General features: G+C 36.9%; 1 protein-coding gene across 1 annotated transcript in view; it reads left to right on the top strand.

Annotated features, from left to right (window-relative positions):
- Positions 1–21,938, top strand: part of ATP6V1H (ATPase H+ transporting V1 subunit H) — a 45,811-nt gene that overhangs the window by 14,728 nt on the left and 9,145 nt on the right. Inside the window, exons 6-13 of the mRNA XM_002197557.6 lie at positions 2,243–2,347; positions 3,425–3,478; positions 5,620–5,717; positions 7,155–7,347; positions 10,330–10,508; positions 11,204–11,329; positions 13,487–13,588; positions 18,156–18,269. Of these exons, the coding sequence (XP_002197593.1) occupies positions 2,243–2,347; positions 3,425–3,478; positions 5,620–5,717; positions 7,155–7,347; positions 10,330–10,508; positions 11,204–11,329; positions 13,487–13,588; positions 18,156–18,269 (971 nt within the window). The remainder of the gene's footprint in view (positions 1–2,242; positions 2,348–3,424; positions 3,479–5,619; positions 5,718–7,154; positions 7,348–10,329; positions 10,509–11,203; positions 11,330–13,486; positions 13,589–18,155; positions 18,270–21,938) is intronic.

Below are 21,938 nucleotides of genomic sequence, written 5' to 3'. Positions count from 1 at the left end.
GAGTGAGAAACAGAGAAGTGCTTGATGTTGTTCAAGTGCTGCTCAGCAGCAGCTAAAACATTGATACATTACCAGCGCTGTTTTGGACACCAGTCTAAACCAAAGCATCATATGGACTGCTGTGAAGAGAATTAAGTCCATCTCAGCCAAACCCAGTACAGCTGTGTGCAGTGTATGGTTTCTGCTATGCTTTGATTACTGTTTTCTGCTCCTGTATATGGAGTTGCTTTTCTGGAATCTTAATATTCTTCTGTTGTCAGTGGTTAGAACTGAACATTTCATCTCAGCAGGTTTTTTTTTCTTGTGGGGTAAAAATATGTTTGCAGTACTGTAAATTCCTAGTGGAGACCACAGTTTCCAACAGTGAAATTTGTATTATGGCTTGAGGAAGAGAAAACTGCACAGCTATGAATTTTTCTGAATTCATATATTTGTGCTGGAATGATACGGTAGAGTCCAATCAGGGACTCAAACTATAAACCCACTCCCTGGTCTGCATTAGTTTGTGGGTGCAGAACAAGAATGTACAAGCATTCCAGGATGCCAAGCAAGCCATACTGTTTGCCTGGGGTGTGGCCAGTGCAACTGTGTTTGGGGCTGTACTGCAACTTCAACAGTGAGCTGGCATGTTCTCAAGAAAAATAGTGGGCTTGATTTATTTATTTATTTAATCTGGTTGATTGCATAGATGTGAATCAGTTTTCTTGATGTAGCTGAGGGAGGAGGTGGCTGGGGTTTTTATTGGCCAATGCAATTTGTTTTGTGATTTTTTTGGTGGTAGTGCTACTGAAGACCCATCCTGCAAAACTGCAGTTTGAGCAGTCAGACAATGCTGACTGCCCAAATATGCAGGTAAAGCATAATTTTTAGACACTGGCAGTGCAAACTATTTCGTCTCCATGGAATGGTATTTTTTTTAAACATATGGTATAGAAATTTTGATGGTCAGCATTTCTCTACACAGATTTGTGTTACTCAGATATTGTTTTCTTTAGGTACTGCAAAAATATACAAATAATTTAACAAGACACAGAATCCTACATGAAGTGAATCCACTTAAAGTGGATCCACTAAGTTTACTGTTTTAATATACCTTTTAGCACAGTGCATGTTTTTTTTAAAGCACATGAATGTTTTCAAACCCAAGTTTTGGGATTGTGTGATTTTTGTTGGGTTTATTTTCTTTTTCTCCTTATTATGCACACTGGAAGATTTTTGATGCCGCATTGTTACATCTGATGAAAAATACTCATCCTCTGTGTAGGCTCAAATTCAGCTAAGTGTAAATGGTCTCTCATTCAGGGGCCAGGTAGCAGTTTTAACTCAGAAGAATTGTTGACTAGAGAGCTAATACCGTGTGTTTTAAAGCTGGAGGGATTTTTTTTTAGGGTGACTTACTTGCATGAAGAAGGAGATTTGACACATTTTATACACAGTGTAGCGATTATTGTTCCAGAGTCACGCCTGCAATCCCTTTAGAATCAGTGGTGGTGATGCTGCACATGTGAATGCAGTAAGGTGGAAAGGTGGCTGGAATAGTGTCCTCACTGCATCATGGAACTATGTGCGTGCAAATGAACCCCTGCTTCAGTAATTTCTTTTTACACTGCCTCTTTATATGTAAGCTGGCTCAAATGCTTTTGCAAATTAACTGCAGGCTGCAGCGTAGATTTACTTAAAATATAATTTGGAAAGTCTGATGTAGAAATATACTCTTGTTTAAGTATTCTTAAAGCCATAGGCATCATGAAAATTGTTAACCTGATGACATTTTTACTCCCCAGCTTCATTCTTAAATTGTACCTTCCATTTTACTTTTCTGCTCTTCTTTTTCTGGGCTTGAAACTTCTTTTTTGAACATGACTTCCTTCAGTTTAAGTACAAAAAAACTTCAGTACTATGTTACTATTGGCATATGCCATAATTGCTTAAATCAAGCTTGCATGTGTTGGGCCATCAAGTGTCTTGCTTTTGATTGATTTCTGACTTTAGTGGTATCCTACAGCAGTAGCCCACCAACAGCTTCCCTCTACCTCTTCCTGAGTTCTTTATTGGTGCCTTGTGAACTTCATCAGCTGCAGGTAACTGATAACAGGCAGGAAGAGTCCCCTACATAGAAAACAGGTAGATTTCTGTAATGGACTATCTTTTATCTAAAATTGGTTTCCAAAGTTTACAGAACTTCTCACTTAATTCTGAATTTGCTGTGTTTGAAAAATCTGTTTATTGCATTCTTTTTCAGGCAGCAAGAATTATTGCCAAACTGGCTGCTTGGGGGAGGGAGCTTATGGAAGGCAGTGATTTGAATTACTATTTCAACTGGATTAAAACTCAGCTTAGTTCACAGGTAAAAAGCTACTTTTGCTTAAACTTTACAGTAACTTTGGAAACTTTTTTCAAGAATATGAATGTATAAATGTGCAAACAAGAGGTATATTTTTAGTTTTGTTTTTTTTAAAGCATGAAATTTTACTTTGTAATTTTTGAAGGTAAATGTTCATAATTCAAGCACTTAATTTTTAACTTAGTATTTTAAGTCTTATACTCTAGTCCTTGAAATGTAAATTCATGATAAAGCTTTTTGCCTTTTCTGTTGGTTAACACTGTTTTTTTCTTTTGGACACTGAGAAAATATGAGATGAGGGTTTATTTTTTTGTCTTGCTTCTATTATTTGGATTATCAGAGTTTTTTTGCTGGGAAGAAAAGTAACATGGCAGAATATAAAAACTTTTTTTCCAGTTTACTGTAGTACAAAGCCTTTACTTTTAGTCCTGTGTTGTGAAACGGAATAAATCCTGACTTATTTGGACAGTGTTTTTATGGTATTAGTTCTGTTTGAACTGCTAACTTCTGGCTTGTCCTTCAAAGATGAATCATTCTCCTCTGTATTCGTTTTTGAACATTTTTCCTTCAAAACAGAGTGGTAGAACTACTAGTAGTTGTAGTAGAAGTGTATTCTTAGTGTTATAGTAGAAGTGGGTTCTGGAGAGGCGAGAAACATTCAGTAGATTTATTAATGGTATATTTTTCATGGTTTTCTAAACTGGGCTTATTAAAAAGGAATTTTATTCTTTTCTCTGGGAGGAGAATCTTAAAGTTGGAATTTGCTTTGGAAAGATGCAAGAGTACAGTTTGCAAATTCTAACATAAATAAATGTCTTGAATAAATCCACACTTAAAATAATTAAAAATGCTGATGTACTAGATCAGTTCCAAGCACGTTCTTCTAGGCATGAAGTATGTGTGGGAAATAAGTACAATATATTATGGTAATATATTAAGCAGGAAAAATAGCTAATAGATTCTAATTTTTTTTTTTTTTATGACTAGAAAGGTTGGACAACTGCAAGAAACTTGGTAACAGCTGTTCCTTAAGGGTGAAGAACAACTCTGATTTTAAATATTTATTTTTTCTTTTCCTAGAAACTACGTGGTACAGGGGGTTCTGTGGATACAGGAGCAGTCTCCACAAGTGATGTGAGTATATCTTTGAAATATGTCAATCTGCTATTTTGGGCAGGTGATGTTCACTCCTCAGATTAAGGTGCAGATCTCTTCTGGTGCCAGTGATAAGAAGTACTTGGAACCAGAACTGTACAGCAGAGTGCCAGGTGATGGCGCCAAGAAACAAAAGTATTTTTAAACACTAATTTCACATATAATATTGGCAGTGGAAGTGTATATTTTACAAGTTAGCCTGTCTTGTTAAAGCTGTTGATGTATCTAGGATTCTCTTTGTTAAAACTTGAAAAAATTATATAAAATAAATTTAATATTCAAACCATTTTAAGTCCCTGACTTGGTGATCATAGAGGTCTTTTCCAGCTCAAATGATTCTGTGATTCAGTACTGTCTGTTTACCATTGAGCTGTTGGACTTGGAGAAGAAACCTGAAACCAAGCTTTTGGGTGTTGTGCTGTGCAGAACTCAGAAAAGGGCACATCAGATATTAAAGCTGATATTGCACATAAACCACTGTGGCATAAAATTGCAGGAGTGCTTTCAAAGCTGTCAGCTTTTCATATCTGAATAGCTTGAATTCAGAGGAAAACGGATTGTCCTTTTTGCATCAACATTTTTTTAAATACTGAATTTCATGTAGCTGTAAAAGCTGCTGAGCTTGGAGATGAACTGTGGCAGTATAACAAATGCATCCTGACTGGATTTTCTGTGGTGTTGTGGCATGATGAGGCAGTTTATCAATAGTTCTTGAATGTGGAGTAGAATTCAGTTTGGTCTTTTGTTCGTTTTGCAGCCTGAAAGTGGTCACAGTTTCTCAGAAGACTTAACTTGGGATTTGTTGTTCTTCAAAGTGTAGTCATGGCTTTAAAGTGTTAGCTTCTACAGCTTCCTGTAGAGGAGAAAACTCTTAAATTACCCTTTCTGGGGTTTAAAGTAGAAAAGATGCAAGACTGTTGTTCATGACTATGGGTAGGGCATAGAACAATGGCCTGGGCATATAAGTTGAAGTATTTCAATATTTCATGTGCAGATCTGTGTTCCATAGTGTTAGATTTTGTTAGACTGACAGCCCTCTGTCATATAGCCATAAAAGAGTAAATAGTTCTAGAGCATACAGCACCACTTACTATTAAGCCATGAACTCCTCTGACTTGCTCAGGAATTAGTATTCATTACACTGTGGCACTGCATGGATGTACTGTGCCATGGCAGGGTCCCAGAACAGCAGAGTGCAAATATGTTTTAGGATAATTATAGTGGGTAAGTATTGTCTTAACTTCGTTAGTGTTCGGATTTCAGATCTAGCTTATGCAGGATTTTCAAGCAGGTCCTGGCTAATTTCAGAGTTAATTAGAGATGCACTTGTAGCATTTTATACAGGAAATGAGAGCTGGAATCTATTATGAAATTTCAATTGTAATGGTGTTGGAAGACAATGCTTTCATGACAGACTCTTTTTAAAAGAAAACTCCAAGTCCAATGGGTTGGTGATCCAGATAGATTAATGCAGTATTTGGAGCGGGAGAGCCGTCTGTGTGTTTATAGCTGTTTTATTTGCATGGGGTGTGAAAATGAATACTTTCACAGGGAAATTGATGTTCTAGATGATTTGAGCCCAGATGCACAGGCTTAGTTTTTACATAAAGGACTTAAATCTCTCGTGAGAGACACAGAATGAGTTACTCTTTATTTTCAATTCTGTTTATTGCCTCCCTTCTTTTCATATGGGATTGCCTAACTTCTTTACTTCATTAAATGTTTGAAAGGTTTGATCTTCTATTATGTGAGTGAGCTACCATGAGACTTTCAAGGAAAAGGCTTATAGGGAGGAAAAAAGCAAACAACATTTTATCAGCAGCATATCTGATTAATGTATGGTTAGTATTAGTGAAGGCAATGCTGACAATTGAGTATAAAGAGAGAAAAACATGCTCTGGCAACTTTATTCAATCAGAAGACAGCATTCATTCATAGATACTGAAGGAAGGCATGTTCAAATGTTCTAATAATGTAAATTAGTATCACTTGCATAACACTTCTTTAATATTCAGAACTCTCTCCTTTTATGCCAGTAAAGCCTAATTAGGGAAAATGTACTTCAGCACTCACTACCTGACTGTTCTGGTAAGAAGTGATGTGTTCTTCTTTTCACCTAGAGTTCCCAGTATGTGCAATGTGTGGCTGGATGTCTGCAGCTGATGCTCAGGGTCAATGAATACCGCTTTGCATGGGTAGAAGCAGATGGAGTAAATTGGTGAGCACCTATTCAATTTATATGGATATAAATGCACTTACAGTAGTACATTCCCCAGTGACTTTTGATTGGAATAGAACTCTCTTGTAATTGACATCTGTCCTGTTTGCCTACAAGAGATTTGTTTTTAAACATTAACAGGGTCAAATAGACAAATGAAGTTTGCACTGTTGAAGCTTTGATGCAACTTCCCTTTTCAAGAAGAACTGCTTAAGTATGTATCTGAACAGGAATATAACCATTTGTCCTCAGCTGAAAATGTTCTGTTTATTTTTTAGTAGGACAAGGACTAATGAAATGAGTTTCTGCTAATCATCCTAGTCTTTGAGTTTGGAATTATTCTGTCTGAAATTATTAGTGAAAGGGGAAACATTTTCTAGAGCTAAGACCAATTTTTTTCCACATATGGCTTCAAGTAGGTCACTCTTTTATCCAATTCTCCTAATAAATAGCTTTGCATTAGGCTAGGATTTCAGCACTAGTCTTATTTTAAAAATGCTTGCCTATAAATTCTTTTTCTGCCATCTAGGCCTCTACTGGGAATGGTTGGTACATAATTTGAATTTGAACTTTAATGAAAAATATCCCTTTACACTGAAATAGAGAAAAGTCAAAATTCCTAGTGAAGTAAAATTTCAAGTGATGTTCCTGTGTGTCAAGATGACACTGCTGAAACCAAGAAAGCTTTTTAATCAAGTATTAAAGCATTACAATAAGCCTGTGTTTCACCATGTTTGAACTTGTCTTAAAGTTGATAAGAATGAATGTAGATTCTTTTTTAAAATTTAAATTGAGATATCTATTTCAAAATTGCTTATTAAATTTTCAAAACTTCAGCTGGGCAAATCTTCTGCATGACGTCTTCTTGAAGATCTTGTGGTACTATTATTTTTCTAGCAGTATTTTGTATATTTGTATCTATGAGGCATTTTCTGAGAACTTGCTGTTAAATAATGAACACTTCAGCTCATTTCAGACAAGTCCACTTGTCCACTCCTGTGGACAAGTACAATTAAGGAACGAAATTAAATTTGTGTAGATTTTGATCTGTTTATTTCTTCTTAAGTCTGAAGGAGTAGCTGAGATTTCTCTGTTTCTTCCAGAATGACAAATAATGCTTTAAACATACCAGTAAAAAACTGTTTTTGTGAACCAGAAGATGGATACAGTACCACATCAGTTCAAATGGGAAAAGCTGCTTTATGGCTCTAAGGCTAATGTGAAGAAAACAATCTCTTTAAAGATGGCTTTCTGAATAAGCTGCTTATACAATGATTAATAATGATGCAGGTTACTGTGAAGTGTGTGCTGTATGCTCATCCTCAGCAGCTCTTTACAATAAGTTTATGTTGCTTTTTTTTAACATTTCAGATTGGAGCAATGCAACCTATGTTGTCATTATTAAAAAACTAAATGTGTGCTATGTCAATTTTTTAGCATCATGGGTGTCTTGAGCAACAAGTGCGGTTTTCAGCTCCAGTATCAGATGATTTTCTGTGTGTGGCTGCTGGCATTTAGCCCTCAAATGTGTGAATATCTCCGTCGGTACAATATTGTCCCCGTGCTGTCGGATATTCTTCAGGAATCTGTCAAAGAGAAAGTAACCAGGATCATCCTCGCAGCGTTTCGGGTGAGGATCTGTCGACTGCAGTTGTGCTGTGCTTCTCTCACAAATTCCTGGGTCTCAAGTGCTGCTGATGGACAGTTTTTTTCTGCTGGACCATATCAATAAGCTGATTGAAAGCTTAACTTTCTGGAGTTTTTTGTTTGGGTTGTTTTTTGTTTGTTTTTTTTTTTTTTTTTGTGAACTTGAGTTTTTGCTAGAGGTAATATACAGGCTATTACTAGTAATAGATATCTGCTATTCAATGCCTTCTTAAAAGAAGATTGACTAAAAAGACCAGTGTTAACACATTTTCTGGTACTGCTGTAAAACCCTGCAGTTCTTAACAGCAGATACATTTTATCTTATGAAGCTTTAATTAACAAAGTATTATTTTGAATGCATATCTTTGTCGAACTGAGAATTTTATTAACTAGTCCAAAAGTCTTTTCTTGGTGGCTCTGTAAAGGCAGAGGAGAATACCCATCTCAAGACTGATTAGTTGACTTACTGTCTGCATTACCTGAAAATTTCTGGTGCTATTTAAGATAATTAGGAAGAACTGAGTACCTAGGCTTGATGTTTTTACTGTGAGAGTGCCATTTTATGTTCATGGATGCTACTAGTTTTATGTGCATGCTTGCCAAGTGTCTTGTGAGTAATACAGGAAAGCTGTAACAACTTGTAACGCTGTTTTCAAGCAGCACTTGGTATCCCAAGTAGGAAATGTAGGTTTTGAAAGCTGTTTGTTGTCCTGGATGTGGATTGTGTTCCAATAGTAAGTGTGGCAAGCGCATTAGATTGGGGAGAGGGAAGTTGTTGCTTACTGACTTGCTGATTAGCAATGATAAGCTGTGTGAAAATGCTTACTCTGTCTCTCTATATGAAAGCATCTGCCACTGAAATATTTCTGGTTAAGGCAGATCATAAGAGTCTGCTGTTTGTCTTGTTGAAGGAGTACAGTGGTATTAGGTGTTCAGTAGAAGCTGTTCTTACTATGTATTCTTACTATTCTTACTCTCTAGATGTTGTAATGTTCTTAAAGATCTTAATGTTATGATTAAGTGTGGACATATAGCAAGACAAATTGGAAAAAAAATTTAAAAGAGAAAAAGAAGCTGAGAAGTTCAGCAGTTAATATCCAGTTTCTTCCTATTCTGAGGTCATAAGAAGTAGGAGAAATAATCGCTAGTTCTTAGATCTACTGTGTTTTGCAAGAGGAGACAAAAATGAAGCTACATTTTTTTAAAATAAAGGCTAAGAAAGAATAAGTTGTTTCTGTTACAGGCTTGGGGGAGTGTAACTTAGCTGTTTCCTTTCTCCAGCATTAAGAACTCATGTTGGCATGAAGATGAGTTGTTAACTGGCAGCTAGGAACATAATAGATTAGAAATTAGACATCAGAGCTGTGAGTTCTGAAGCAAAATTAATATAGGTAGCAGAGGAAAAGTAGTCCTTTTCCTGTATGAGATGCCACAGTTATGAGGGGGGAGGGAAGTGAATAAAAGGCTAGGCTTGGTGATTACCCTGTCTGTGCATTTTGGAAAGTGCTCCATGAGTCCTGGCAACTTGGATGTCCTTTCTACTACTCCTAATTTGAGATATTTCACTTTTTTGTCAAGTTTATTGCCTGAAGTATATAACTGCAAATGTAATATTTTTTTCTATAAAGCAACAAGTATTGGGCAATCCTCTCTCTTTGAATCTACTGTTTTCTCTACCTATTATTTTATCCCTTCATTTTTCATACGTTTATTCCCTTCTACATCTGTTTCCTGCCTAGAACTAAATCTTATACCTTAAGATTTTGGTTTTTATTACTGAGTAGTTTACTGATCCAGTCTGTATAGTCATATGTTTGTGTTTTTACTTTGTTAGCATATCCTTTCAAATTCACTATGAAAAGCTTGAGTATGTTACTATGGTATGAGGTAGGTAATAATATTTAGAATAGCTTCCGCATCTGCTTGCAATTATCTTAACTAGGAGTTCTTTGGAACCTTTATCCACCTGCTCCTTGAACCTGTTGAATTGTCTTATTTGAGGTTCATTAATTTTTCATTTGCTCTCATTAGCAGTTTTAACTCTAAGTAAATTAGCATTACTTCTGTGAATTACCTTGTAGTTCTCTTACTTGAAGTAGAAACTGGGTTGCCTTTCTTTGCCCATTAAAACGAATTGTATATGGCCATTAAAAAGCAGTAATATGACTTATATTCAGTTCACAAGTTTTAAAATTGATTTGCAGTGTTCTGCCTCAGTAACTAATAGGATGATGTAAAAGAAACCTCAAGTGTAATAGTCCTGTGACAAGAATGATTCAGTCAAATTCTTTCTATATAGTTTTGCTGCTTATTTCTAGCAGATGTTAAATTCTATTTATATGAACACCTGTTTATTAAGGACTTTGTCTTTTATATGAAATTCATGTTTTCAGCTTTATCAAAAAGTGCAGGTGGCCAGCTCTGATTGAAAAATATAATTGAAAGCTTATTAAATTGAGTAGAAATGGAATGACTAGATGATATTGAAAATTGACTACTGCTTCTGTGCTTATACTTGCAATCTTATCAACAAGCTTCTGTTTAAATAAAAATGTCTAATTGGAATATTCTCAAACTTGAAAAGAGCCAGATGCTAACTTTGTTTTGGAAATAAGATTTCAAGTTATTTTTTTAAAGGCTCTTAGCCTTATGCTATTGCTGCACAGAAAACTAGAATGATAATCCAAGATAAAAGTGGTTGTTTATGGTGGAGATTCTGGTATTTGGGATATAAGCCTGCCCTTTTTCTTTGAACAGTATTTGTGTCACCTCAGTTTCATGTGGAAAATATTCAAAACAGATTAATTACTACTTTCTTTTATTGAAGAAAGACACTATTTCAGGGAGTGGTCAATTTTGTGATTTAGAAATTTTAAAAGTTCCAGTAAGAGTATTTCTGTAAAATATTGCTTTGTTTAAAAGTAGTCTGTTCTTAAACAAAATAAATACATTTTTACTTCCCTAGAATTTGTTAGAGAAATCTACTGAGAGAGAAACTCGCCAAGAATATGCTCTTGCCATGATTCAGTGTAAGGTTTTAAAGCAGCTAGAGAATTTGGATCAGCAGAAATATGATGATGAAGACATCAGTGAAGATATCAAATTTCTACTGGACAAGCTTGGTGAGAGCGTGCAGGACCTTAGGTATGCTTTGCATTGTGCACTTTAGGAAATGCAGTTATGTGAATGTTGGTAGAATCTTTTTATTTTGTAAGGCTAAAATATCTACAAAATTATGATATGTAAATGCTATTTAGTAAGATAGAGCATACAGAGATGTGTTGGTTGTTAGTTTCCTATTGTATGTCAGTATTTAGAGGCTGAATATAAAATAAATCTTCACTTACATATGTTATCTTTGTAACTGAGAAATTTTTAAAGGACTCAAAAGTGATCTTAAATTGAGGTGTACTTGATTAGAATAATTTCTACTGTCCGGATTCACCCAGGTCTGGTGTTTTCCTAGTTCTTGGTCTTGTACCTAAATTGAAGTGTGTATTGTAGGCAACATCAAAGGTTTACGTGGATGGAAGGTAGACTGATATCCTTGATTGGGGAAGTTAAAGCATAAAATCCCAGAAAAACAGAATTAAATTCCAAAATGTTGCATTTGTGTGGCTTGGAGTTTTTTCCCCCACTCTTTATTTATTTATTTATTTATTTCCTGGGAATAGTGTTTTGGGCTGAGACAGGGAACAATTCTCATATGCTGCAGAGCACTGACTTCCAAATTTGTCATGGCAATTTCAGCTCCAGCTTTGTTAGGGACAGGTTTGGGCATATGGTTCAAAGTGTTTGTAGAAGCTTGGCCAATATCTCATTTAGGTCTTGTGTTGCAGCTCCTTTGATGAATACAGCTCTGAGCTCAAGTCAGGAAGACTGGAATGGAGTCCTGTGCACAAATCTGAGAAGTTTTGGCGGGAGAATGCTGTAAGACTAAATGAGAAGAATTATGAACTACTCAAGTAAGTTTTCAAGTCTTGAATAATGTGATCCTGTAGTATTTTCTGTATTTAAAGGAACCATAATCTAATAAAAGTTTTACATTTTAAGACGAAGTCAATAATGAAAGCAAGTCAAAACATCCTGCTTATTTTAGAATGTATATTTTGCTGTGTTCAAAACCAGAACTGTTTATTTGCTTTTACTTGTGAAAATGTATTTATGATAGAGGGAATATCTTTAACTTGCATGCAGGTTTCATTTGATTAAAAAATGTTTTTACTGTATTTTAATCTTAGATTTGTGTTGTGCAGTGATGTTGATCTGAGTAATGAATTCCTGTCTTGGATATTTGGGGGTTGAAAGTTGTGGTACTGTTCCATGAAAAATTTGACTCTGCATTGTGTTGCAGTGTGTCTGTTTTGTGTTGGGACTGTGTTTGGAGTATGTAGATTGTTAGATAAAGTGAACCTGAACTTGTATTTATTTGCAGTCAAGGACTGGCTGTCTGGCATATGAAACTGTGTCCTGAAATGATGCCTGGCTCTTGCCATTAACTGATAGCACATGGTGTTCTTTCAGTTCAGGGCTTGCTAATAAGTGCCAGATCTAACAGAAATCAGGAGGTCAAATGGAGTATGTGAGATGTTAGAAGACATGGCAAGAGCAAGGTGATCTGAACTTTGTGTATTTTGGCTGGCCTGACACCTTAGAAAAATTCTGATAAATTCTTCACTGAGTGCATATTGTAGGATTGAAGTTGAATATGTAGGATTATAGACTTAAAGATTTTAGATGCTGACAACTGCAGCATGAAGTTGGTGTTGAGGCTTAGTATTTCCTGTAGTGATTACAATGTTTTGTTGTCTTTATTTCTGCTGATTCTGGGACTTAGTTTCTTGTACTGCTGCTACAAAGACACTGATTTTCAGTAGTTCCTTTAACACCCCCAACTCTCAAAAAAATCCCCCAAAAACTCAACGCCACAACACCAAACCAAATAAACCAATCCACAAAAATCTGCCACAACATAATGGAGAGATTCTTGCACCTCAAAACTTCATTTTTTGCCTTGTAAGGCATTTGATAGACAATCCTTATTTGCTTTGACCCATATTATTTTATTTTTTCTCATCTGCCTGCTTATTAGTTTTTTAAATCAAATGTTCTCACACTACTGTTAAACATAATTATTTTCATACCTTCTGCCATTGCTGTCTACTTTGATGTTGGACTTGTGTTTTGTTCAACATCATTATATGGATCTTTGGTGTGTTCTGCTTAGTGTTATGCTTCAAGTTTCTGCTTCCTCTTCTTGTCAAAAGTAGGAGTTCTTTTCATTTGAGAAGTCGTTTTTCTGTCACTTTCTGGCCTCTAGGGAGGCAGTGGCTGTGGTAATTTAATTTTACCAGGATGTTCCTTTTTTTTTTTAATTCCAGTTGAATTTTTAACCTGCCTATTTCAGCTTGTTTCTTTCTCTGATTAGAACACATTTGTCATCTCACTAAGCTTAGAACACTCTAATTTTCCAGTGATCTGTATGTGTAACCTTTTCAGCTGTGCCTAACCTTCATAATCTGTGTAATTTACCCCCCTTCTCATTACTGCCTAGAAAACAGTGTTACTTGTAGATGTTTTCCACTAAAGGTGGTTTAACTACTTAATTAACAAATTCAGACAGTGTTAAGAGTCTAGAAGCTTTTTTCTGCTGCTTGCAGCTCTGTGTTTCTGTGCATGCTACGAAAATAATGCGGCACTGGGAGCAATTTACAAGTATAGCTTTCAACTCAGTCTTTTAGTTATGACTGAACTGCTTTTTAATGAAGCTTATCTAGAACTCAGAACTGTTGGTCTTGAAGCCAAAGTATAAAAAAATGAGAGATTTTGTAATCTTTGGTTATAGGTATTTGTATATGTAGCTCACTAAACTGACTCTAATGAAGACTTTGTATAATTCTGTTAATTAGGGCAGGTTCCCAGTTTTGTTAAGTACAACTGCATGTTTGGAAAAAGTTCGTTTTACTCTTTGGGTGACTTACAAAACATTTTCATGCTTATGGGCTTTGTTATTTTAAGTTATCACTGATTAAAAACCCGTCAACAAATGACAAACCAAAACAAAAAAAAAATTAAAAACCAACTCAAAACCTGGGACTTCATTGTTTCAAATTCTTTCCTAGAATCCTGACAAAACTTCTGGAGGTTTCTGATGATCCACAGGTGCTGGCTGTAGCTGCTCATGACGTGGGAGAATATGTACGACACTATCCCCGTGGGAAACGGTAGGAAAATGCCAATATGTTGTTATCCTAGAAAATAGCTGGAGTGTGTATTGTGCCTGTGGCATTTTCTGCTTATTTATATTAAAATATGTTACAGAGGGATTGCAGGTTATGCTTAAGTTTTATTTATTGGGAGGTAAGGAAGCACAAACTAGATCAGATGAGAAACTGCAAACTGGATCTTTGACTTAATAGATTTCAATGTCTCTTAACCGTGAAGGGAACCAATGATTAAAGTAAGTATTGAATACAATGTTTAGACTAAAGCAGAATTCAGGCACTAGAAGAAATTGGAACTATCAAGAGTTTACTCAACATATAGTTTTTCCTCTCTATGACTAATTGGACTCTAATTATTGGACTTGGAGTAGACATGGACTGTTCCAACAATGCTGAAGACTGTTTTGTGACTTAAGACTACAGAGAAGATTTTTCCACAAGCAATTAGTAGTATAATTTCAGTGATGCACAGATTCTGTTGTCACTCTTCCATTTAAGCATGTTTTAGCTGGACAAATACTCATTTTTGTGAAAGCTTCATGTTCATTATAAACTCAAATTCCTGTTGAAGTACACATGGACATTGCTATATTTTCCTGCTTTAAAAACCTGTGAGCAAAGATGTTTACTGAGTAATTGCACCTCTTAAGTTAGAGACCATTGAAGCAGAAAGAACCAAAAGGGACTTTGGTTTTTTCAGGAATCTGGCTCATCACTCACACAGAGGGACATATGACTTAATTTTTGTAGCAAAGAAGTGGTCTGTTCCTGGTTTCTGCACAAGGTTTAATGGATGTCATTGTTTAACCCCAGCTGGCAACTTGGGATGCATGCAGCCACTTGCTCTCTCTCTACAGCAGGATTGGGAAGAGAAACAAAAGTAAAAGTGAGAAAAATAATGGGTTGAGATAAAGACAATTTAATAGGTAAAGCAAAACAGGGAATTTTTGGTAAAGGTAGGTCTTCATCATGCATAATGGGTACTTGGAAAGACAAACACCATGACTTTGAATGGTTCCCCTCTTCCTCCTCCTCCTCCCAGTTTGATGTGCTGAGTGTGTTGCTATATCATATAGAATATCCCTTTGGTCACTTGAAGTCAGCTGCCATGGCTGTGTCCTGTCCCAAGACCTTGTGCGGCCCCAGCCCCCCTTGCTGGTGGGGTGAGGAGCAGAGAAGGCCTTGATGCAGTGCAAATGCTTCTCAGCAATAATGAAATCAACACTGCTTTTAGTACAAAGAGGAAAATTACCTACCTCAGCTAAAACCAGCTCAATAGGTAAGATGAGAACTGCCTTCTAGCCTTATTGGGAATTTCATGAACACTTCCTGTGCACTGCTGTCTTGAATAGAAGTAGAATCATGGACAACAGACTGAACTTTCAGGCTATATGTATGCTAGGAAGATTTGTCAACTCCAGCCCTTGTAGTCTTGTAAGAACTGAAATGGTATTTGAAAGAGAGGTAAGATATCCTTCAGTGAGGTGGAAACTAATAGTGCTGCAAGTGGCAAAGCTGGAGGACTGGCTAATGCTGGTTGTTCTTGCTTTGAGCTGCTTTTTGTATGAACCTATTTTATTACATGTTTGCCACAATCTTTAAACAGTTTGAATGCATTTACCTGAATGTGTGGGCTAGTATGGCCATGCAGTTTCTGGACCAAAGCTATGAAATTAGAGTGGATAAACAGGACCTGTATCCTTCTGTCTGTAGTTGGGAAAATGTATAGCTGTTAGGACTCCAGCTCCACCTAACCCCCAAGCTGTTAAGCCTATTCAGCATTGTGCCAACCTTCAAAAGGATGTGTTCTTACCAAATATGACTTCAGCAGTTTTGGAACTAAGTAAAAGCCTAAAATACCTTTGGATTATATGTTTATTCCAGCGTAATAATCTATTTCTTATGGTTTTTTGATACATAGTTGTGTACTGCTCCCACGTGTGATTGGTATTTCACGATCATTGCATGACTCTCTTCAAGAATGGATACATTCTTGAAGTTTAGAAGAGTACATCCTTGGTCTAGAAGAATAGAAGAATTCAGGTGTCCTAAATACTTCTGTTTCTGTTAAGTGTTTATTGTGAACTCCTAACTGGATCAAACTTTAGCCTTTGAAGGTTGCAGAGATGAATTGAATGCTAAACTGCTTGACTTCACCTGCTGGGCACAGAGGAGACCTAAGCTACATTACTGGCTAACCTTTCCCTTTGTCTGACAAAAGAAATGTTTGTTAACAAAATACTGTGTTTCTTCATGGCTGTTCTCCAATGCTTAAATAATTTAAAGTTGCTTTTAAAATTACACATTGTGGATGAAATTGTAGCGACAGTAGCACGGTGGGCTTCTCACAAGGCTCACAAAAGGTGAATTTTCTGAGAGTGTAACAGCAGACCTGAAGTACAGCACTGGTGCTTCCACCAGCACAGCTTCCATGTGGCCCACGGCTTATTGTTATGTATGATCAACATGGAGAATTCCTTGAATTCTATGAACGAGGGCTTTGTGTTTTACATGTATGAGATGGACACCTAGAGCCATTCTCTTCCTTAGCTCAGGACTCAGAAAAAAACTTGCATTCCTGTTTTCATCCTGGCTTTCAGACAAGTAATGTGGATTTTATATTTGTTTTCTTCTATAACACTCTAAATTGTATTCATTTGTCTTTATTTGTTGTGTCTTCTTCCTCCCTCTAAATGGGTCATGTTAAAACCTGAATCTTCGGCATCCAGAGACTTTTTTGAACTGATACTATTTTGGCTTAGTGCAGTGATATTATGGGGAGCAGTCATTGCAAAGATGTGCACATATAACTGTTCCACTGGGCTCTATTACTTCTGTAAAATAAGCAGCAATTGAGGAGAGGGGAAACTAAATATAGTGTTTTGGACAATTTTGGACCTTGAAGGAACATGATTCACTGTAAACCTTCTTCACTGTTTAGACCTTTGGGTTAAACCTATGGCTGGGAAGTGATTTGTACCTGTAGGCAGCATTATGCAAGAATGATAATACTATTCTTCAACTCCTCATGTTCTCAGCCATAATTTTGGTGATGTATTGTCATCTGAAAGAGCCTATTACCATTTGTGATTATAGGCTTTTAACCTTTAATTTTGGTTCTTGAATTCTTCTAGTATAAGGGAGCTTTTGAGTTTAATGCCTTTTTCACATCCTTTCACTTCCTGAAAATCCAATGCCTTAAGTCGGTCCTTTAATAAAAAAAAATATTATATGTGTTTTATACTCTTGCCTTTGTGTGAAATGGTTTTATATTTAACTCATTAAAAAGGTGAGGCTGCATAAGGGAGGCATAAAGGCTTTTTTGAATCTGTTATATTACTAACAACTTCTTGAATTCTTGGCAAGGATTTTTCAGCTTGAAACAATTGCAGTTTTCTGAATCCATTCCTACTTTATAAAACAAATTTTTGAATATTATTGGGAAATAATATTCCCTGTGGTCTTAAAGATAGTTTTGACTGAGTTATAAATGAAATTGAAAATTCTCTTTTTCATCTCTATGCTATGTCTTCATACCTGGTTTGTAGTTTGCAAAAATACATTGTGTTGTGCAGCAGTAATGCATTAATCTGGCGATCAGAAGAGCAGTACGACATGCAGCTAGCTAATGCCAGCTTAGAATGGCAGGACAACATCAGGTTAAGCCTCTAAAGCAAATGATAGTGTCTTCACAGGATAGTATGTTTAACTACTAAGTGACCTATGGGAGAGCTGATGTAAAAAAACATGAAAGTCAGTGAGTAAATCCACTTATATATTCCTTGCCAATTCTCTCCAAACTTCTTGTTATGACAGACTGAAATGCTGCGTGTGAAGTCATCTGGATAGTGATACTGTTTCAGGTTTTAAATTTGCTGCCTTCCACCGGTTTTATTAAGAAATAATATATTCATGGCATGTGGTACAAAGTTCCATCAGGCTGACTGTGGTGGTGACCTCTGTAGTGAAGGATGCAGCTGAAGCCCTTTTTCTGGGAATGGTACCTTAACAGCCAGTTCTGCATCTTGTGCAAGAGTATCTGTAGCTCTAGTACAGTTTGAATCTCAAAAAGGATTTAATAGGTATTGGTGTGATTACAAGCATTCTTCTGTATTAGACAGTGCCAGAAGAGATTGAGGTTTTATTTTTGCAAAAAATGGAGTGACCTGGTTGTCATCCATTTATGGGGTAGAGGGTTCTACCTCTCCTACCTAATAATTGATAATGCTTTACCCTGCAAACCTTTTAGAAAGCTGTGTAAAGTAAATAACCCTTTCTAAAAAGGGTTCTTTTCTTGATTTTTTTATTCCAAAGCAGCAAACAGGAGTCCAGTATAAACACTCTCTGTTGTGAATACTTAAAAATTATTAAAAAAAAAATCACTAGTTATTACAGAAAATATTTTGCATCTGTAACATGTGAGGTGAGATATTTATCTTGGCAAATAAATAAATATTACATAATGTAAACGTAACCTCTTAATCCCTTGAATGTGAAGTGGTTGGATAGGATAGCTACTCAGAACTGAAAGTAATGTCAAAAAACTTTCTTCTGTCCTGTTTTTCAGAGTGATTGAACAGCTTGGTGGTAAACAGCTGGTCATGAACCACATGCATCACGAAGACCAGCAAGTTCGTTATAATGCACTACTGGCTGTGCAGAAGCTGATGGTTCACAACTGGTATGTGAAGATTATTAACATACTACTAACCATGAGAAATATTTGTTGTGAAGAGAGCATTCAGGACCGTAGATTTCTTTTAAGGGAGAATCAACATTTTTATGTGTTAAGACAGCAGTTTTTAAACAGCAGATTAATGTTATGCTTATAACATTACTTAGTTCTGTGTATTTTGGAAGCAGTTGATTTAAGTAGCTTCCTTACATGATTGAATGTCACATAAGTAAGTCTCTTGAACAGTGTATTTTAGCTTAGGTTGGGTATTGGGAAAAGACTCTTCATCCAGAGGGTGGTTGGGCACTGGAACAGGCTCACAAAGGAAGTGGTCACGGCACCAGCCTGACAGAGTTCAAAGAGTGTTTGGACAATACTCTCAGACACGTGGTGTGACTCTTGGGCTGGCCCTGTGCAGGATCAGGAGCTGGACTCGATGGTTCTTGTGGTTCCTTTCCAACTCAGGATATTCTGTAATGAATCTATAAATTTATTTGAACTCCTTGTGGAATAGAAGAGGTTTATGGGCCGATTGAGTAGTCTCTAATAACCCTGAGGTCTTGGCAAGTTCTGCCACAGAACTTGCTGGTGTGTGATGCTGCCTTTCCAACAGCGCACAGGACCTTTATAGGGAAGCACTGAAGGGCTGAAGCTCTGAAAAACAGTGTTCGTGAAGCAACTTTGTATAAGTTGCCAAACTAATTGTGTATGCTAAGCATAAAGCATGGAGAGTTAAAAATACTAATTAGAAGTTTTTAATCTGGTTATTAATTATGAGTGCACCAGAGCTCATATTTTCAGTCTGGAATTGCTTTAAAGCTAGATAAAATACAGCAATACATCTGAGTATATTGGAACAGAAGTGTTGAGATACAAAAAACTAATTTAATTTTGGATTTAAACAACCTTTTATTTCTGAAAAGCTTAGTGCTTGGACATATCTATAACATCTGTCAGTTTTCTCCCCTATGACAGAATATGAACTTTTTGAAAGGCTGAGTAGGGCTGATGCTAGCATTGTGAAAGTGGTAGGGGAACATGGACTACTAAACACCTTCTGGCAGGTTAAGTCACCTCCTTGCTGTGACAGGTTGGCTAAGTTGACAAAAAGCTCCCATTGTCTCTCTCTGCAGTGTATCATAGGTAAAATAAAGTTAATTTTCTCCCTTTCCTTCTGAAGAATATAGGTTTTAAGGTTTTAACTCTCATGCATGTTATATGCATTTTATCCTACTCCCTCTCTTACATATTGTGGGAACCTTCTATAAAAGAGAAACATGTGTTTAAATACCCTACTATGAAAATTCCAGCTAATACTCTCCACCTGTAAGGGGTGCTTTGAAGATCACATGGAATTCTTGAGTGTGGAGATGGAGTCTGAACACATAGTCCTGTTCAATCTAATTTTTGGTCATTATTGTATATTATGCTCTACCCTGCTTCTCAGTTTAATACATTTCTTTTCTCACTATGCTGTTCTGATACATTTGAAACATTCTGAGTATTACAAACCAGCTGCTATTAAATAGAGATTACAGCATGGAAAGTTTAGTTACTGATAGTGTCCTCTGCAGTAGGGATGGGCTTTATTTCATGTGTGTTCTGATGTCTCGAAAATCTGGTAGGAAGACCTTTGGTCTTTCTCCAGCACAAACCTCACTGGTAGGAAAAGTTTTTCTGAATGCCAAACCTGGCTTTTTCTTACTTTCAGTGAGAGACGACTACTTGTAAAAACACCATGTCTAGTCTTCTAGATTTGTTTTGGTTTTTTAATGGTATGAACATTTCTGTGCCTGCTTTTCACAGTTTGTGAACCTTTAGACTTGAGACTGAGGGGGAGATGGCAAAAGTACCTAGTTTCAGCTCTTCAGAGGTGTCAGTAAAAATAATCTGTGTGATTTAAGTGTCCCTTCGAGATTCACATTATCATCTCTGTCGGGAATGTTTTCTTGTTTAATTCATAGCAGAACAAGCCTCTGGGACACATTGTCCTTGGCTCTTATTTGCCAAAGTAATGTTCCCCCTGGCTTGGACTTATAGCTTAAGTGAAGGAAATGACAAATTGTTTGTATGTGGGAAGCTAGATCTGTCTTTGTGTAGATCTGGCTTTTGATGAGTGTTGGGAGCTCTTCTGTTTCATTGCAGTCTCTTCTCACCACACAAGCTGAGTCCCCTGACTGCCACACACTGTGATTTAAGTGCCTACTTACTAAGCTTTGCATTGTCATAAGATATGTTATTCAGCAACTTCAAGGTTTTGTTTCCCTTGCTCTTCAGAGCTGGGGAAACAATAAACATATTTTCTCTAGCTTCCACTTATTCTAGAATTACAGCTATTTCACTCAAAGCAATTGTGTTTTTTCCCTCGAGTTTAACTGGCACAGAACTCTCGGGGTTCTGTGGTCAAGATGACCCCGAGATTGTAAGAAGTCTTTTTCTCCCAGCCCCGCAGCCAAAGAAGTCCAGATGCATCAGTTTTGCTTCTCAAGGTCATTTATTTTCTCTTATCTATATCATTCTTTCCCTGACCTGCTAAGCTCTGTCTAGCAAGTTGTATCGTGGCATTCTGTCTGCCCTCTAGGGCAGTGTTTACATTTTACAGTATGAACTATATGTTCTTTATTTATGAGTAATTCCCAATACCTATAACCTATGTTAGACAGTGTGACTCTACTCTAAACCAATAAAAAGTGTCACTATCACAGTGAAAGATGGAGGACAAGAAGAAGGAGAAGGACGAGACATGCCCAAATTCCTCCATCTTGCCTTCTGAACCCCATTCTAGAAACCCCAAAAATTCTACTTTTTCACCCTGTGTTACATTAACTCAAACTCTTGTGACATCTTGTGACCTTCACACAAAGTTGGCAGTTTTTTTCACAGGCTAGAATTGAAGCTACAGGTGTTTTTGACTTCGTGCCAAGGTCTCCAAGCCCCCTGCCAGGGTCTCAAGACAGCCAGGGCAGCCAGAGGGATGTCCTGGGTTCCCACACGGAACAATTTGGCATTACTGTCTGTGACATGTGTGACAGAGGTAGTCAGTCTTTTCCTGAAAGTTAACTGAGACAAAGGTTTGCTCTGCCACGATAACCTTGGTGCAAGTGCTGTGCCTGGAGCCAGCAGAGTAAGGAAAACTTGGGATGCTTGAATTGAGGGAGTGTCATGGGGCAGCTGAAGTAGCATTCTGCCTGAAACACAGCTGTATCATTTGACTGTTAGCTCAACTTAGAGATAATTAACTCCAAAGTAATTTGAGTAGTTCATTACAGGCTGCTCAACTGGCTTTCCCTTAGGGGTTTTTAAGTCAGGGATTAATGGGGGGAAATCAGACTGTCAGGCATTCTCTTAAATGGTGAAGCTATGCTGGCAAAAGCAGTAACTGCTGTCAGCTTTTCAGATGAGATAAGTTCAAGTGAAATATTCCAGTTACATTTGCATGTTAAATGATCATGCACTTGATGAAGCGAGGAGCAAAACTATCTTTTTAGCATCACTTTCTGCCTATACATGAGAATTAATCCTGAGTTTCAATCTGCCTTGAATTGTGTTAGTCATGGCACCCCATGCTGATAGGTCGAACCTATGCAGTGGGTTGACCCTGCACCCACCAAAGCCGCTGTATTGCTCTCCTCCATGGCTGGATAGGGGCGAGAAAATACAATGAAGGATTCCTGA

The sequence above is a fragment of the Taeniopygia guttata genome, chromosome 2 (genome assembly GCF_048771995.1).
Source record: "Taeniopygia guttata chromosome 2, bTaeGut7.mat, whole genome shotgun sequence".
In the NCBI taxonomy this organism is placed as follows: domain Eukaryota; kingdom Metazoa; phylum Chordata; class Aves; order Passeriformes; family Estrildidae; genus Taeniopygia; species Taeniopygia guttata.
The sequence above is the reverse complement of the archived record's forward strand: the minus strand, read 5'-3'. Positions and strand labels throughout refer to the sequence as shown.